A 19628-nucleotide genomic window follows, 5' to 3' on the forward strand; every position below is an offset into this window, starting at 1 on the left:
TTTTTAATTTTTGATATTCGTTTTTATGTTATGTACCTACCTATACTCAAATATTCTACAAAATAATCTTAAACATATTCATTGTTGTTTTTTTATATTTTATCACGTTACTTTATTCTATTTCTAAATCTTTTATGCCGATTTTTCCAATTGAATAAGTATGAGCATTAAATAATTGCTAAACGGATGATTAGTCCACACGACAAAAAACGTACTAATTAAGCAGACAATTGGTCCACAACTTTTTTTTTTTCACATTAATGAAATTTTTTATTTTTTAAACAAAAATAAAAATAAAAATGTTGCTAATACAGTGTATTAGCAGTTGAAGCGCATTTTTAAGTAGGATAAAAATAAGAAATTTGATCGATTATAAATCATACTTATAACTCAGACTAATAAATTGTTAGTAAATTGTTAAAATATAGGTACGCATGATCTACATCCTTCATTTGTTTAATAATAAATTATTAAGGGGTTATTCATTTACCACATACGTGGACATATTATTTTCATCGGGTCCAATTTGTCGTAAATCCGTCGAATATGTACCAACTATAGTATAATATAATATTTGTGTGTATTAGTTTTATCAAGATAATTGTTCTGATTAAATTTAATGGTATAAAATAAAAATCATATTTAATATAAATACATATTATAATTATATTAGTGCTAATTTATAAACAATAATAAAAATAATTCAGTAAGTTATTTTTTGTAATTTTTTTTTTATTATTATTATTATTATTATTATTTAATTATAAACATGATTATATTGATTTATATCAATATTACAACTTATTTAACATAATATATTTTTATTTATATTGAAAATAACGTATTTATTATGACATTTGTAATCTTTTAAAATTGGTTTTGCACACACGTCAGTCGTTCTCGTAGTAAAATTGTAGTTGCAACTTGTAGACGTGTGTCGATAGCGTATTAATAATGTCATTCGACATAATTTCGTAGAAAGATGTTTTCTGATTTTTTTTTCTCTCCAGAAGGTTTCAGCAACATCGACTCAATTAGTTCAACTGTAATTGGAATCCGATGACATGTTTTCAGTGTCGTCATATTCTGCTCAGTAACTACAAGCGGATAATTCTGCAACAGTTTACTGACTATCATCATATGTAGCAGAGGTGGCAATTTAAAGGTCCCTTGAACAATTGGTACTGTTAGTGCGCGAGAGGAGATGGTAAACTTTATACAGTGAATGCCACGGTTGACATTTGACTAGGAATAAATGCTAGCCTAACGGCGGGTTGTCTATGATCATTCGATGGGTTTGAGTCGTAAAATTTTCCCATAAACGTTACGGGTGTGTCCGCATCGAGGTACGATCTGACAAACATCAATATTCTATGTGAAAGATCCATCCCGACGATTTCCGTAGAGTTTCTCATTACTTCTCCTTCATTCAAACGTATTCAACGAAAATACAATTAATCATCTTTACATTATAAATAACACATATAAATTATATTATAGTACATTACTCTCGAAGATTTTATAATCTGGTTTTTTTTAGTGCGATGTATTTTTTAATGAAATTTTCAAGGTTTCTTAAACGAAATAAATGCATAAGCTAATAAATGTTAGCGGTAATGTGTATAATACTGGTATTTTATAAAATGTCTAGGAACTCTATACGTATCAAACATAACAGACAGTCTATCAAATTGTTTAAATTATCTAAGCATTACAATTTACATTAAATGCCAAACAATGTATAGATAATATATTAAATTCATTTCAAAGGTATTATATTTGACAATATTCTTTCGCCTAATATAAATCAATTATAATCATCTGTAATATCGATAAGTTTAATGAAACATAATATAGGTAGTATCGACTGTCGAGCGAGATAATGTGATAAATATTTCTAACTAGTCTTTTCACATTTCAGTCTTTGACAAAATTTCGTACGTGGAGAATGAAATGCGCGATATAAAAGATCGTTTCAATGCGGAGTTATTGAGAAGACAATGTGATTTAAAAATAATGTGTTTTAAATTTTAATTGATGAGATATTATCTATTAATTAAAGATGTTGATAGTGCTGAATCAAAAAACAAAAAAAGGACCGCGTCACTATTGGTTGCTTGAAAAATATGATCTTTTGGTCGTTAATAATAATAGTGAACTATAATTTACCCTGTTAAAAATAATGATAACAATATTCTATATTATACAAAGAAAAGCGATGTTTTTTTATGTTCTTCATGATGTACACCAACCATTAAGACATGGAGATAAAATAACGTGTGAACTTAATAGTAAGTTTAAAAATATCAAGCGCTCCGAAGTAGATCTTTATTTGTTATTAAGTGAAGTATGTCCATTAGAACACAGAAAAAATAGAAAAGGATATGTGAAACCCATTATTTCTAAGGAATTTAATATTTGCTATTAAGTTGATTTAATTGATTTGAGTCGAATGCTAATGAACTTTTTAAATTTATAACACTGAGTTTGTCGGGATAAAATCATTAAAATTCAAATCCGCATAAGAAGTGACCTTTAATTTAATCGATGTTTTCATTTAACTTAGAGCCCTTTCCATATTGCAATCCGACAACAATAGGGTATAATAGTACGGTATTCTTATAATATATTTATATACCTACCGTACATGTTGCATAATATACGCGCGATAAACACGAAAAAAAAACAAAAATATTTCTAACTTTCTAAGCAATATTGATATAATATGCAGTGTACAAGGTACCCTACTACAACAAAATTAGTTACTTTGTAAACAATTATTATCGAAGCTTGAAAATAAATAATATGAAATATAAACATCCTAACGACAGAATATCTAAACATGCATATTTAAACGGATAGAAATTAAAACGTTTTCGCGGGATATCGATGATAATAGATATTATTATCCAAATGAGTAGTTTTATTTGATAGCCGCAAGGAGCGCTACCAGCTATTAACATTTTTCGTATTTGATAATACTTTAGATAAGAAATCTCGTACGTCACTGTTGAAATATCGAATACTGCGTGGTTTAAACGTGGCCACGATTCACAATGTAGAATACCTCTCCATCAAGGCTATAACTGGTAATATACCATTACTATTATCACGAAATATGACAATAATTATATCAATAAACCTTGGGTTGTCAGCTGTCTGCACGTCACAAAGTATAATCAAAATAATATTATTTACCATTATGATATTATCATTTATCAGTAGTCTCTACCCTTTACTTCACTAGTGCACATCGCGTTGCAGTGCAACACTGCAACAGTGCAGATGCAATTTACAAGAATTCGGCAGGTTATAGTTCATTTTCGAATGCATATCAATATATTGGATCCTGTTAATCAGCCCAAAATTATTCTACGTACGTAAATACATTTTTTTGTTTTCATGAAGATAATTTTTTTCATTATTTATTATTATGTAACAACTAGGTACCTTTATTTACTAATTACTATAGAGTAATATTTATCAAAACTATTGAACTATCATATTATGTGACATAATATGATATACTTAATAATATAAAATATTATTCTTAGTAATTAGTAAACGTAGGCCTAAACGGTGGGAAAGGGTCTTAACACCCAAAAACTCCCGACGTTATGGACCAAGCCATTTATGCATTTAAACATTTTTTTTTTCGTTTAATTTTTATATTATACAATAATCTTTAGAATTTCTGTTACTTATTCTTGATTGTTATTGCAAATTTTCCTAGGCATACTAAAAGTATATTCTACAAAAGCGTATGAAAGGAACTTAAAGAACAATGTATTACATTTTAGAAACAGTAATTCATAATTTTATCATTAGATAATGAATAAAAACGATTATAATTTGTAAGAATGCTCAATTTTAGATTATTTACACATTATACAATATATTATTAAATTAAAAAAAAAAAGTATTTAATGGATTTTATTAATTTTTATTACAGATTGAAATTTTGAATATGTTACCATCAGACTGTCAAGTTAGCTCTGATTCTGATGATAATTTAGAAGATTTCCCTAGAAAAAAAACTAAACTATTGGATATAAATGAACAACCATTTGATAGAAATATTTCAACTGATAAAGATAGTCAAAATTATGATGAGACTGAAATAGACGATTATTTTAACTTCAAGGACAAAAATTTGAATTCAAATCAGATTGTATCTTTTGGAGATTCTGATGATGAAGATTATAGTAATATTAAATATGAAGACAGTGAAAGTGAAGAGTATGTACCTATTTCTGATGGAGAATTTGAATTAGAAAAGTATGTAATAAATGAAACAAATTCTAAGACTAGTGATAATGAAAAAACTGATGAATGTGTTAAAGATGTTGGCCATAATGCCAATAATTATAATAAGAATGAATTGTTTACATCTATAGGTATAGATAATGACGAAGTATATGATTTACTAGATAAAGCATATAAAGACAAAAATAAAACCCTTAATGAACATAAAAAGAAAACTGTTACTCAAGATGACTTCAAAGAATATGAAAAAATTGTATTAGAAGAAGTATGTAAAAATCATTTTGATATATTGCCTGAAAATTGGATTGAAGCCACTCATAAAAGTGGCATGCCTATTTATCTACACAAGAAAAGTAGAGTTGTAACATTATCAAGACCCTATTTTTTAGGACCAGGTGATCCTAAATCACATTTAGCCCCATTATCAGCAATTAGTTGCTTACAATATCGAAAAGGTCTTGAAAATAAAGAAATTATAAAAAATGAACCTGATTTTCAGATAAGTAAACTTGGAGATATGATTATACCAAATGCTAAAGTTGAGACTGCACAAGAAAATATTATTAAAGAATCTTTAACACATGCAGAATTGCGGGAATATTGTCAATCATTATTTAAGTAAGTAAATGTTTATTACTTGATTTATTAAATATTCAATTATTTTTATGTAATCAATTTTAATTAAATTTTGTTTTCAGGTTTAAGGTTAAAAAAGAAAAAACTTCTTGTAAAATTATTAAAAAAAAAGATATAAAAACAGAAATTTCTAATGGTACACTAATCAATACCAAAGAAAGACCTTCACTTCCAGATAGTACTAAACTGATATCATTTCCAGTTCAAACTGAGGATCACGATAAACGATGTAATCGTCGTCGTGAATGGATAATGAATCCCAATGGTAAAAGTTATGTGAGCATATTACATGAATATCTGCAACAAGCATTGAAAACCCAACCTTGGTATGAGTTTAAAGAACTTGAAAATACAGAAACGCCTTATTCTGCTACTGTTGTGCTTAATGACGTCCAATACGGTGTTGGTGTGGGTAATAGTAAGAAACAAGCAAAACTTAATGCTGCCAGAGCCACCTTAGATATACTCATCCCGGAAATGAAAAATAAAATAGATTCAGACATCAAAAACCAACGTGATCCAGTTATATTTGACCAAATTAAAGTCACTGACCCTAGAATTACTGAATTTTGTGCGAAAACCACAGAACCTAGTCCATACGCTATGTTATTAGTGTGTTTACAAAGGAATTTTGGTGAATGTGAAATAGGTATTGAATATAAATTAAACAATCGTCGTAGGATGCTAAATCAATGCACAATGATGGTTGGTAAACACACAGCTTCTGTTGCTTGTAAAAATAAAAGAGACGGCAAACAAAAAGCTTCTCAAGTAATACTAGGTTTATTACATCCACACATTGATAATTGGGGTTCGTTGTTACGGCTGTACGGCAACCGGAGCATTAAGAATGCTAAAGAAAAAAAACAAGAAGAGCAAGAAATCACCCAGCTTCAAAGTAAGGCTGCTGTGAATCAACCCAATTTTGCTATATTAAATAAACTTAAAGAAGAAATGTTAAAAATTAGGGATCAAAGAAAATTAAAAGAAACTAATGAAATGTTAGGACTACCGCATACAATGCTTGGTATATGTCCGTATACCATAGCAATTCCATCATCGTCAAGTCCCACGTAAGAAATAGTTTAGACTAGTTTATTTTTTTTTTTGTGTTCAAGTTTATCAACCACTGATGTTCAATTAACTGTTATTCAATTCAATTGTTTTGTTCCTAAAAGTGATATATGATGTTGATTAATACTAGTGTAATATTTAGGTATTAATTTATACTATAATGTAATGGGTTAACCTAATGTTTAATTTATGAATACAATATTTACAACAAATTGTAAATAAATAATGTATATTTAAAAATACCGGGGTTGATATTTCAATATCACCAGAATCAAAAACCTATAATTAAAACTACTATAACAATATATAGTACCATAGGCACATTTACAAGTGGTGCAGGATATGCTATAGAAATTTGTTGCGATGAATTATGATTGACTTAACTACGTTCTAGACCATATTGTGGAGAGGATTACATCTCCAAAATACTAATGTATGCAAAGGGCATTATCAGCTTAAAATTGTATTAAGTGGCAATTTGTTATTTTATACTTCTATGGTGCAAAAATATAACATTTTAAGACAGATTATGACAAATAATTTTTCTGGAAGACAAGTGTTTTAAGATGATGACAACAATAATTATTGTTATTGTATAAAATATATGTATCAGTTAGGTATAAGCATAATTGTGATTACTATTAAAATATATAAAATTATTTTAATGAGACAAAAATAGGTATGAATACATAGTCAATTATGCATATACCTATAAATATTAAAAAATAAATATGTTGTGCAGATAAAATGTCTAAAAAAAGGACCTAATCAGTAGTCAGCAAGGCAAAAAAAAAAAAGAAAACATGAACAATTTTTCAAAAAATTAAGAATTTCTACTTATAAAATATTAAGACTGAACATAAACCTAGTAAAAATAATTAGTATCTACAATATTTTTTTTAAAGTATTTTTAAAATTGATAAAATAATTTTCTAAAATGAATTTAGTGTTAATACATATATATGTATTTTTTTTTAAACCAAAGATTGAGTACAGCAAAAAAGTTCTTTATTATTATTTTTATATTTGATCTTGTTTTCATTATACAATAATTTTATAACATAAAATAAATTAAACTATTCAATACATACAATGATTTATTTAAATGTATAAAATTATTTGATTTAAAACATGATTTCTTATACAAATTTTAAATTAAAGTTTTCAGAGAAACGGATTAAACTGTTATTAAAAATTGTATTTGTTGCAACATACCATTTATAAATAAGTATATACTGTACCTTTGCTACAAAGTAATTTTATTCTAACCAAAGATATACAATTATAGATCAGGTGAAATACATTTTTTTTTTAAAACTTCATAAAAATCATATATATGTATGATTATAACATGCACAAAGTAAATGTATAAAGAATTTATGATACTTCATTTTCATTTAACAATAAGTTAGGTATACCAGATGATATTGGAAATACTCGTTCTGTTTCTGGACATATAAGTTCGCCATTTATTATTTCTACCTATATAAAATAAATAAGATTATTATTTATTAGAATATTAGTTATTTTGTATTAAAATATAAAATAAATTATATTTTAGAATTAAAAACATATAATTTTGTTTCAATTTACTATAAAATCTAATTCATAGGTATTTATTAACAGTGATTTAATATACAGTTAAATAAGTTTCCAAATTAAAATATTAATTAATAAAGCAACAAGTGTTGAAAAATATTTTATAGAAATGTTTAAGAAAATACATTTTAACTTATAGAAATAACTTAACAAATGTTTGACACAAATGACGAGTAACAAATAGGCGGTCAAGAGATAGCATCAAACAAAAGAAAAAAAACAACTGTATTTTAGTATTAACTATGTCAGTCTAGACTTACTTCCATGAGTAAATGGTGTACTTTCTTAAGATATTCTTCATCATCTTCATAGTCATCGATTAATTCATCAGACAGGTCATTGGCATGGCCAATCTGGAATAAAATAAACAATAAATATCTCGTGAAACCCATTAATATCATGATAGATTGACATTGATAAATTGCTTGTGTAACAATATTTATAGGAACATAAGATGATCATACTTGCTCAGCGGCGTTAACAAAAACTTTCCAATCAAGTTTTGGTATGATTTTCTTCACAAACTCCTTATTGAATTCAGATTCTGATATCTTGACGTCTTTCGCCTGTCAAAAACATAAGATATAGTACACACAATTATTTTACAATAAGGAGAGAACGGTATTAAATGAATCTCGATAATAGGGAGCAAAAACTTCAATGAAATCACTCACGACAATACGAAGTGGATATCCTACTTTAACTCCTTTCAAACTCTTGGACGACAGCAAATTGTGCGTCAACAGTTTCATGATTATTGTTCACGTAGTGGACTGGATAAAAATTAATTATTGATTGATAGCCGACAGTTGAATGGACCACGTGAAACCGCAGAGCATGGCTAAATGTTACTACAGTTGTCAGTCAGTCGGTAGTTCAGTACAGTCTATATACAATACTAAATGACTAAAAAATGGAAATAAAAAACATAACACAAGTCCCAAAAACCGCGACTATGCGCAATAGATACGAAGCCGGTTGGTATTAAGTTGGTATGTTCAGTCGCGGTACCATAAACTATTTCTTATCAATTATCATAAAACGATATTAACAATATTATACAAATTTTACTATCGACATTGGACATCGTCGCGCTCGTGTTCTTTGATAGTAAATTTTTATTAACTGTTTTTATAACTGTTTAGTGTGTCTGTTAGTTAATCTGTCATTCCGTTCATTTACGAGTACTCTGCATCCGTAGAATATAGATTGTTAATTCAGACTTCGTCAAGCGCCATAGCTTGTTTTAACGGTTTTGTGCACTTTCGCCGATTGAACGATGTCGGGCTACGATTCCCGGAGTGACGGACCCGGATTTGTCGGCATTCGATTCTGTCAAGAATGGTAATATCAAATTAATCCGCTTTTTTTAAATTATTCAATTTTAATCGGTCAGCAATGTTGACTTAACTACTGTTTCGAAGTAGAAACAGCAAGTTACGTTTGTGAGGTGTAAACGGCAAATATAAATAAGAAAATACTGACTATTTAAATAGCTTAGTCAAATGTTTTTGTTTTTTGTTTTTCAGCAACAACATGTTATATCCTAAAGAAGACAAGGAACATAAAGTACTGTTATATGCTGTGAGTAGAATATAATATTACTTTTGGTTATTTAAATTTTTTTTTTTATATTTACCACATTGGTTTGGTCATATAAAAAATAAATTTGATTATTATATTGTTTTTATGAGTTGATTAATTTATTGATGTTTCATTTGTGTACAAGTTTAAATCATGTGTTTAATGTTCCAGTGTCGAAATTGTGATCACAGACAGATGGCAGATAGCAATTGTATTTATGTGAACAAAATTATGCACGAAATCAAGTAATTTAAAATGTCTATGTTAATATTGACTGTATATCTCATTCATTAATCTCGATTTTTTTACATTTAGTGAACTCACTCATATTGTTTCCGATGTAACGTCTGATCCAACTTTACCCAGGTCAGAAGATCATCCTTGTCCAAAATGTAAACACCGTGAATCTGTATTTTTCCAAGCTCAAACTAGACGTGCAGAGGTATATTTTTTATTAATAAATAATTTATTTTAATTTAATATTGATTTTTTTTTTTTTCATTTTTAGGAGGAAATGAGATTATATTATGTTTGTACCAATCCTCACTGCATACATCGTTGGACTGAATCTTCTATTTAATAATTATAAAATATAATAACTTTTTTATATTCATTTAAAGACAATATTTATACATAATTATGTAAGTGTACATTTTATATTACTAAAATTCAACATATTTAATAATTTGTTTTATTTAAATAACGAAAAATACACTATTTAATAATATTCTTACAAATATCACATTCAACTCTTTTCTTTTATTAAACATTTTTGAGCAGCATTACAAATTTTTTCATCTAATTTAACTGAAAATAATAACAATATTAAAGACAGTAGAATATTATAATCTATATTAAACACTTACAAATTTTATGTTGTCCTTTAATTGGAAAATGATTAGCCAATAAGATTGGATCTTCACATATAAAAATATATGGGCTTTCGTTTTCTCCTTGAGGATATTTTGAAATATATTCCTCTTGAGACAAACAATCTACTAAATTCACACAGCCTAATAAACATCCAGTTGGATAACGTTTTGGAAATACAATATCTAAATATAACAAAGATTTTGAAAGATTAAGTAATATCAAATTATCTAGTCATTTATGTAAATTTATGTATAATGAGTATTGAGCAAAAAAATTATTTTAACTCGCTAATATTTGAAAATTACTCAGTATTTCAAAATGATAATATAATACAAGGCTTAATACAATTTTTTTTTATCAAAACCAAATTTAGATTACCACATGTTTATGAGTTATAAAAATGAATTTTAAAAAAAATAAATATTAAAACTAAAAAACTAATTTTTATCAAACAAAATTAGTTAATTTGTTATAATTCAAAAGACTTGAAAATCAGCATTTCTTGTATAGTCTTTTTTTCTAAATACAATTGAGACTTTGTATTTGCAACATTTTTCAATTGTAATTATAATAATTTATTAGGTGCCTTGTATTAAATTATCAAATTCTTTGATTCCCAAATAAAATTGTTAAAATCTTAAATAAAAAATAAAAAATTACATTTTTATAAAATATTAAACATATAAATAGCCAACAATTTTTGAAAACTACATGATCTATAAAAAAAAAATTCTAGTACAAAATATATTAAGTCAAAATTTCAAGTAGACAATTATTCATTTTTTAATTATAACAAGAAAAATTGATTTTGTCAAAAATTAGTGTTTCATATATATTCCCGTTTATAGCAGTTAGTTGTACCTAATTATTTTAAAAATTATTAGGAATTTTAAACTTTTGATTGACTAGTAACTAAGCCAATTTTGCTACTTGAAACCAATCTCAAAACTTAAGATAAAGCATTTTCTTTAAAAGGTGCTGATAGATATGGATAAAATAAATACAAAATTGCTCAGAATACAAGGGTAAGTTTGTCATTGTTAAAATGTGTATGTTCACACTTGCCTCCTTTTAAATTTTTATAAAATGTCTCAACTCGTTCTATGTCCTCTTGACTGGGTTTTTTAGCTGTTGATGCAATCCAAAGTCTTCCACGATGTGGTGTAAACCATGTACGGCCTTCATGACTAAAATCAAAGGAAACCAAAATGTTGTTAATTAGTAGTTATTTGTAAATATTTTAAATAAAATGACATTTAAATTTACTCAATATTTTAAATATGTATATGTCATATGTAAATAAAAATAATTTTAAAATAAATTTTAATTATTTAATACCTAACATGAGTAAGTTCTATTATAGTTAATTAATAAAATTATATAGATATTTAATAACTCAAAAATAGTAAATACTAAATAAAATTGAATTATTTTATTCGATTAAATAAGAAATAAGTGAAGTAATTTTTTGCAATCAAAATACATTTAAGCTACCTTTTAATGTTTAACAACAAAAGAGATGCATATGGCTGATGCATGCTCAAACAAAAACCTGGATCCGCCATTAACATTAGCTCAGCATCTTGTACTCTACTGAATCCTGGATTATTTTGTATAAGCGGCTTGTTAAGATCAACAGTATGTCTTTTAATTTTTTTTATAGCATTATCATTGAACTAAAAGGTAATAAATATACACACATATATATATATACAACAAATACATTTATTAAAAAATATTTTATAAATAAATAAGTATTATTATTTTTTACCTTTATATCCATTTTAATTAAAGGATTACTTAGATGTTCATTTATCACAGTTGAAAGTGTCTCTTTACTATCAGATACTACATCAATATCATCTTCAACATCAGATTCATTATTTTCATAAACTTGTCTACCTGTTAGTGCACAAAAATTTTTTGTATTTATCCATATTTTACTTAAAATGTATACATAAATAATTATATTTATTATTATATACCTGAAAAATCAATAATGATTTTTCTTGTTTTTCTTGAACCGTGTTTCTTTTCTTGGCGTTTTTCTTCTTTTTTTTGTAACTCTTCCCTTTGCTTAGATGATAACCAACCACTGTTAACTGAGTAATAATCCATCTGGTCATCTATTACAGTGGTACGCTTAGCACTGTATTATAAATAAAAATATTTCTTTTATTAAAATCTATAATTATAGCCTTTATTTTTTTTTGAAAAATGTTAGTAATATTTTTAATGTTTAGTTAATTGTAAGATAATTTCATTTGGATGATCCTAACCTGGTACGATCAAACTCTAATAACTTATTACGATGCTCAAGAGCTTTATTGTCAATGTCTGATATAACAGTTTGTTCAATTAATTGGTTATACAATTCTTTAGATTTATTACTATTGCAATTCAATAAAAGTTTCTCATCATTTGAACATACCTATAAAACATTTAAAAATGTTTGTATTTCAAAACAAATTTTGACAAATTAAATAAGTTCATACCAATTTACCACATATAACACATGGACCAGATCCTTCTTGTTTGCAAACAATTCGGCCACAATTCAAACAGTTGTTTACTAAACCATGTTTAGATGCTTGACAATTACACTTGTGACGACCTTAACCAGTACTAAATATAAATTCTAATAAATATTAAAGTTTATAAAGATAATGTTTTACCTTTTAAAAACACCTCTTGTCGATTATGACCTTCATCTGTATAAATGTTGACATATTTTTTATTTTTTGATTTGGATTCCTTTTTCTATAAATATAACCAATATATTTTAAAATATAAAAAGCATATTTTAAATATTAATTTATTAATTATTAAAAGTACTAAAAAATAAACCAATTACTTAACAATTGCAATAACACTATTAAAAAATGTATCCTAAATAGTAGACTATCAAGAAAAACAAAATATATAAAATAAATAAGGGAACAGATGGTTTTCTACTACATTGGCAATCAACATCATCTTAACTAGGGGACAATTAATGATATAGTGAGTGAAGCATAATGATATATAGAAAGGATATGTCAATTGTGAATAAAAATAAGGAACCTTCAAATTAATTAAGGTAAAAAAGATAATCTAATTTATTTTATAGTAATTTGCTAAGAAAAATGTAGATACTACAAAGGGTCTTAAGCATTTCCTTAATTTAGCATTTATATTTTGAAATGTTTTATTATAGATTAGCTGTAGAATGGTTTAGTTATAATAATTATTAACATTTAACATGGTAATTATTTTCAATTACATTATGCTGATAAACCACAGAAAAAGAGAAATTTTCTAAGATGTATAAATTACTTTGAATTTTTATCACAATTTCAGTAACTTTTAGACACAAGTATAGTTTTTTGAGCATGTAACAAATCAAAAATTGATTAAGATCAATTATGATAAGTATTTTATCTACAAAAATGATTTAATAATAAATCATTTGATACTTATACAGTATATTACCTATTGTAAAATTTTATCTACCAAAAATGGTGTATTCTATTAACTAATTAATCATAATTTATTAAATTAAAATTTACTTAATGTATCATTCAATTTCATGTACAATGCAAACATTAAAAAAAAAAAAAGCCTAGCATAATGATTAATTGGTTAAATATAGTTTCCGCTTTGAATTTAACTCAATTTGGATTGAATTTGTCAGCTAGTGAGGACTGAGAACAATTTTAAAGATAAAAAAATAGGAGAATAATCATGAAAGAAGTTTGAAGTGGTCTACTTAACAATGAACTCTTACAAAGTTAATATCTCATGATTGACTGATTAGTTAATTATGTCACTTAATGGAAAAAAAATTTTATATATTTCACTACATTTACACCTCAAGGCTCGTACTATTAAACATATTTATTCAATTTTCTTATACATGTAAGATGTTTTTAATTTTTTACAAAATGCATAGTATCCAATAAAAATATACTAAATAATTTTCAATAAATGTGTTTACCTTATGATTATTAGTTGTGTTAGTTTTTTGTGGATCTTCTTTTACAGGGTTTTTTATGTTTTGCTTAGAATCGTGTGTATTCTGAACACTGGAAGTTGGTTTTTGGTGGACTAAATGGAGCATTTAAATAAGAGTTAATCAACAAATAATAAAAAACAAATATTTAAAATTAACTTACAAAGTCTGTGTTTTTTTTTTAAATCTATTAAGAACTGTTTATGAACTTGAGATTTAATATCTAATAATGAATTACAGTAATCATCAAGATCTCGTTCCGACTGCATGGAAAATATGTATCTACAAACAATAGCAGTATTATCCGACAAAATTAAGTTTCAATGCAAAATTAAAATCAATAAATATTGTGCATACTCCGCCATGTCATTTTGAACTTCAAACTGTAGTAAAGCAGTAAGTTTATCACAAATCCACTGAATAAGTTCTTGCTTGGACATTATTATAAGCTATCAATTATAAGTAAAATATTAAAGTTGATAAATTGAGTAAGGAAATATGAATGAATAATCCTACGGTTTAAAATTCTAAGTCTCAATCATCAAGATCGCAAAATTATGCACAGTAGTTACTAGTTAATATTAATTTATTATCAAGTAGACTACCAAACCAACAATTCTAATTTAAAAATACGATAAGGAATACATTTGATAAGAAGATGTCAGTTAACTCCATAGAGTACTCTACGGTTAATGTCTATGCTCAAATCGTTAAATCTCAATAATAATTGTCATTCTTCACTATTCAGTATTCACAACTCAGTACTTAGTACTTACTAGTTTACTACTCAATACTCACTATACGTTCTCGTGAACTGTCCAAGACGGGAGAATTTTTCAAGAGCATTTAATTTAAATTATATTTGAATCTGTGCATTACACAACTGTGGTGGATAACGACTAACGAGGATTTAATGTGCGATGTTTAGCACGATGGTCGATGCCGTATACACGAATGAATTGAAATTATTTAATATTTGATTGATCAATAACAATTAACAATCAATCTATATAATAGATATACAATTAAAAGGACTAAAATATAACGTGAATTGAATATTGAAATATTCTAATGAACATTTGATATCATAGGTAATTATTTAAATTCCCTTCATTCTATCCCTATGTGATCATGAAAATATCTATGTAGTTATGGCAAAAAATTGTAATTAATAAAACCACCTACATAATAATATATAACCAATTTATACATAATAAATCCATAACTGTTATTAAGTTTTTTACTTAAATTTTTTTTCGAAATAACCAATCATATACCTAGGTACGTAATTTTACAATTAAATTATAAAATTACTTTTCGTTTATCATTGATAATTTGTGAATTTTTAAAACGTTTTTTGTGTCTCTTGAAAAATTATGTTTTAGTACACGAAAAGTTTTTTGTGTCAGCGACGAAAATATTTTACTTAACCGACGAACCTACAGGTTTAAGAGCATAGGTACACGGAACAAGCAATGAAACGAGGCTACTTAGGTACAGGAAATAAGTAACAGTCCGAAAAGTTGTATCATTGTAATATTATTAAAAATTTTGTTAAATAATCAAAATTTAGTTATACCTATAACTGAGGCACTTCGCGATAATACCTACAAAACGAATGCAAGATGATAAACACGCCTAACTGTCTAGGATATATAAATGTATTATGTAATATATTGTTAAATGTATACTCAAATAGTAAAATATAAATACTAATAATACTATAATGGTGTGGAAACGTCATATTATAATTACAATTATAATATTCACTTATGAGTTATGACTATAATTTCCCTTATAGAAAACTATAATGATATTAAGTTTCGACCGTCTTGCTTTTTCGTGGATATGCATTTTAATTAAGTAGGTACACATACTCTACGTCTCTACTATAGAATATTTAAATCATCGCGTTGGAATTGTTCTATCTTATATTTGTCAATTAAATTAACCAGTGTTTTGTTAATAAGCAACTTTTATTTTTTACATGACAACTCGGAACAGGTTTGTTATACATTTGAAGACTTTAACATAAATAAATATGTACCTATAATATATTATAAATCGTTTTTTTAAATACAAATACATTAATAATAAACTCTGTATTTTGTAAGCATTATGTGAAACATTTATATCATAATAAATTATATCAAACATCTAACACAGGGTAATTGCCTTGATTACAGGGTTGTCAACGATGCGTCTCGTGCGGTTGGTTTACAAACCAGTAACGATACTGCAGCCTGCAGGTCAACGATTTTTGGAATGATCTAACACGTCGCATTGTACAGTCAATCCAACTCATTACGTCTACATATTACCATCGCTATTTGCAACGCCAACAGCACAAACTTCTACAGAGCTTGAGAAGTCATCTTCTCAACGCCGATAGAAACGGCCTACGACGTTTGGATCGTGATGGTTCTGTTATTATTGGCACTAATGTTACGGGAGACATTAATGATTCTCAATCTCCCGGCTTGGTGTACTTCCTCGCAAACATAAGAGTATTGGTGGTAAGACTGGTAAGTACTTTCCACTCTCCGAAATGGCATTACTAATTTCCCGCGAGATCTCTTCGAACTCTAACAATTTTTCCGATATAGTTGTTCTAGTCCACCGTCCGCGTATTTCCGACGACGTTACATTCCTGTCGCTAGAACTCGACAACAACTGGTCACTACCATTCGGAAATAGCGAAACAGGCGGTAAATTGTTCGATCTCCGAGTGGCCGCCACCAGTAAGTCGTTGATTAGCCTATTCAACACCTTAAAATGCGCCAAAGTAGGTGATGTCAACTGGTGTTTACTGCGGAGTTGAGAGATCGCATAAACAGTATTATGCCTTCTGTCGAGTGTCAGGTCTTCCGCCGCGTATTCGTCGTCTCCTGTCATGCATCATCCTTTGTCGTCTATCAGGTATGCGTCCTCTTCCGACGTATAACTGCGCGTACTATGGTGTTTTTACGACAGTTTTAAAATATCGAATGTTCTGCACCGCTACTAAATTCACGTTAAAGTCGTTTTTGTCACTTCTGATTATCTCTAGCGGTGGTACATTCTGTGATCGATGATCATGTTAGTAATCGTCCGAAGATAGATCTTCAGTTAGAATCAGATCAGTTTGATCGTTATGTACAATTGCTATATTGCTATATTTAAGTGCATAATTAATATTATATCAATGACGAGAATCTAAATGTAATATTATAATCAATATTTTTAACTTGTAAATACAGTAGAACTTCGATTAACCGTCACTGTCGGGACCGGGGCTATGACGGTTAATCGAATAGACGGTTAACGGAAATTTTGCAACAAAAAAAAACGTGTACATACATAATACATATACACACATTTCTGCCATCTTCGAAACATGACACATAAACTACGAAAACACTAATACACACGGTACACACTTACACGTAGGCTGTACGTCGGTCACTGATTAAATTACAATACATACACACATAAATTTATAGTTCGTTTATCATGTTTATCGTTCATATTGGATATGTACATATTACAAACTATTTTTATACACTTTATAGTTACTGTGTTGGGCACCACGACGAGTTTATCACAATCGTCTAATCGCCTAATTATTTTTTTTTTCGGCGATGACCGATGACGGATAACAGAGAGTGACGGTTAATCGAGTGACGGTTAATCGAAGTTCTACTGTAATTTATAAATTATACTAATATAAATTTATTATTAAATAGTTAAGCATTATAAAATCAAACTTACATAAAACTTAATTTAAAAATATTATGACTTGTTAATTTTTTTTTATTTTGAAATGGTATTTCCCCTTATTTGTTTATGAAATAATTCGCATAGTTATCTCTAATTTCTATAATCGAAAACTGACGTTTCTACCCTGGTACTTTATATAGTTCAAATGGACATTTAAGTAGTTTTCATTTGTCTCTTCATAATTACACCCATCTCTTTTACTTACAAAGTTATGAAAAACGTGATATGCTTTGAAAATATTGTCATAAAATTCAGGCTCTGCTAAAATTGGTGTATGTAATACTACTAAATACTAATACTTGCCACTTATTTGCAAGCACCTTGAATGCGCATTCAACAGTTCTCCCTGCCCTAGACAGTAGACAGTCTGTAATTAAAATTCGTCGAGTATCATCGAGACCGCGGCCTGGAAACGGTCGTAATATATTTATACGAAGACCAAATGCTTCATCTACAACAAAAACATGATTGAATATTATGAATAACACTCTCAGTTTAAGGCACTAGATGGGAAATTTGAAGTAAGTTTGAGTATGATTGCTTGCCAAATGCCCTTTCTCGAAGTACACTTAAATCAGATTCCTGTCTATAGACTCCAATATCAATAACAACAAAATTTAAATTGGCATTCACTTCTGCCATTTTTTATAATTATAATAGAGTGAACCAACATTATTCGAATTTTTATATTTGATGTGCTTGCCAGTTTGCCTATCTATAGCTCCTGACAATTTGGGAAATTAGTTTTTTTCGTAAAACACTTTAGAGATTTGCAGCTGTTTCCTTAGTAGGTTGTGGCATTTCGGTTTCTTTTAATTTTAACCAAAACCAAAGTACATAAAATGTTTTTTTAACTATACTATTAGTTATAATTTTTGCGATGCAAAAATTGAAGTGTAACGCTTCAAAATTTGTACCCGTGGACAGATATCTGTTAAAATCAAATATTATAATTTATAAAGAACATACCCAAGAATTAATATAAATTATTAATTATGTGGGCTATATAGTTTTCTTAACCGTTTGATTGTTGAAAATTATTTTTATTTGCACATTGCTATGCTTTTGTTATTCAATATACATTTTATCGCACTAATATATATCAGATAAAAAATAAAAAACATAAAAAGTGATTTTCGAAGTAAGTAAAAAAAAAAAAACTTTACTCTTATTCCGAATCTAATTTTTCTTTTTTAACACAGCAGTAAAAACATGGAAGAAATTCAACATTATTTTATACTAATATTGAAACAAATTTACTTTACCATTATCTTACAGGTAAAATGTTAGAAACATTTTTTTTAGAAAAAAATTAAATAAAAATATGTTTATGTGCATTAATGTTTAATTGACAAGCATTACTATGTTTTTGAACCTATATTTTTCTAATTTTTTTTAGGACAACTGGTAATTTTGAAGAAGAAAATGTTAAAAACCGTGATAAAAATTAAGTTTAAATGAACATAAAGATATTTGTACCAAAACAGGAAATTCGGTCTATATCCGGAATTGTACTGTTTGGTAAAACATGGAACACACTGATGCTCAGCAGTCATGCTGAATGCCGATTCCTGTTACGTTTGCATCATTTTTGTACATACCAATTACATATAAAACCAGTGGTGCATTTTTCACTATAAACAAAGTAATCATGTGTTTATAATGGCAATACTTTAGGGGTGGTAATCCAACGTTTTCAAGCACATTTTCTTCGCAGTGATAACATTCTTCTACATCGCAGCCTCCGCATTTATTCATAGTATTCGCGAAATTCTCAACTTTTGTTCTAATTATTATTATTATTATTATTATTATTATTATTATTATTATTATTATTATTATTATT

General features: G+C 27.4%; 4 protein-coding genes across 7 annotated transcripts; 2 read left to right on the forward strand and 2 right to left on the reverse strand.

The window, feature by feature from the left end:
• The first annotated feature begins 3028 nt into the window (after positions 1–3028).
• LOC112602543 (microprocessor complex subunit DGCR8-like) lies at positions 3029–6495 on the forward strand. 4 transcript variants are annotated; one of them, XM_025350666.1, is made up of 4 exons: positions 3202–3376; positions 3734–3805; positions 3953–4884; positions 4965–6495. In XM_025350666.1, exons 2-4 carry the CDS (start codon positions 3785–3787, stop codon positions 5977–5979), a joined length of 1968 nt encoding a protein of 655 aa, XP_025206451.1. In that variant the 5' UTR covers positions 3202–3376; positions 3734–3784; the 3' UTR covers positions 5980–6495. The 4 variants fall into 4 exon arrangements, with proteins under 4 accessions (XP_025206453.1, XP_025206451.1, XP_025206452.1 ...); XM_025350668.1 differs by lacking the exons at positions 3202–3376; positions 3734–3805 and adding an exon at positions 3029–3089 and having other exon boundaries at positions 4965–6494; XM_025350667.1 differs by lacking the exon at positions 3734–3805 and having other exon boundaries at positions 3204–3376; positions 4965–6494.
• Positions 6496–7301: 806 nt separating this feature from the next.
• On the reverse strand, positions 7302–8538 carry LOC112602545 (multifunctional methyltransferase subunit TRM112-like protein). Its single transcript, XM_025350671.1, has 4 exons — positions 8250–8538; positions 8040–8141; positions 7836–7928; positions 7302–7458 (listed from the first exon to the last, which is right to left on the reverse strand). The coding sequence occupies exons 1-4, from the start codon at positions 8325–8327 to the stop codon at positions 7354–7356; spliced, it is 378 nt and encodes a 125-aa protein (XP_025206456.1). The 5' UTR covers positions 8328–8538; the 3' UTR covers positions 7302–7353.
• Positions 8539–8637: 99 nt separating this feature from the next.
• Positions 8638–9772, forward strand: LOC112602544 (DNA-directed RNA polymerase II subunit RPB9). Its single transcript, XM_025350670.1, has 5 exons — positions 8638–8919; positions 9105–9159; positions 9331–9404; positions 9475–9601; positions 9668–9772. Exons 1-5 carry the CDS (start codon positions 8855–8857, stop codon positions 9737–9739), a joined length of 393 nt encoding a protein of 130 aa, XP_025206455.1. The 5' UTR covers positions 8638–8854; the 3' UTR covers positions 9740–9772.
• A 132-nt stretch (positions 9773–9904) lies between these two features.
• LOC112602615 (activating signal cointegrator 1) lies at positions 9905–14598 on the reverse strand. Its single transcript, XM_025350785.1, has 12 exons — positions 14381–14598; positions 14187–14305; positions 14009–14118; positions 12708–12792; positions 12528–12646; positions 12312–12463; positions 12018–12181; positions 11804–11934; positions 11527–11708; positions 11098–11219; positions 10026–10214; positions 9905–9966 (listed from the first exon to the last, which is right to left on the reverse strand). The coding sequence occupies exons 1-12, from the start codon at positions 14461–14463 to the stop codon at positions 9905–9907; spliced, it is 1518 nt and encodes a 505-aa protein (XP_025206570.1). The 5' UTR covers positions 14464–14598.
• Between the last annotated feature and the right edge of the window lie 5030 nt (positions 14599–19628).

Source organism: Melanaphis sacchari, unplaced genomic scaffold (assembly GCF_002803265.2).
Source record: "Melanaphis sacchari strain LSU unplaced genomic scaffold, SCAv2.0 Contig8_pilon_pilon, whole genome shotgun sequence".
In the NCBI taxonomy this organism is placed as follows: Eukaryota; Metazoa; Arthropoda; class Insecta; order Hemiptera; family Aphididae; genus Melanaphis; species Melanaphis sacchari.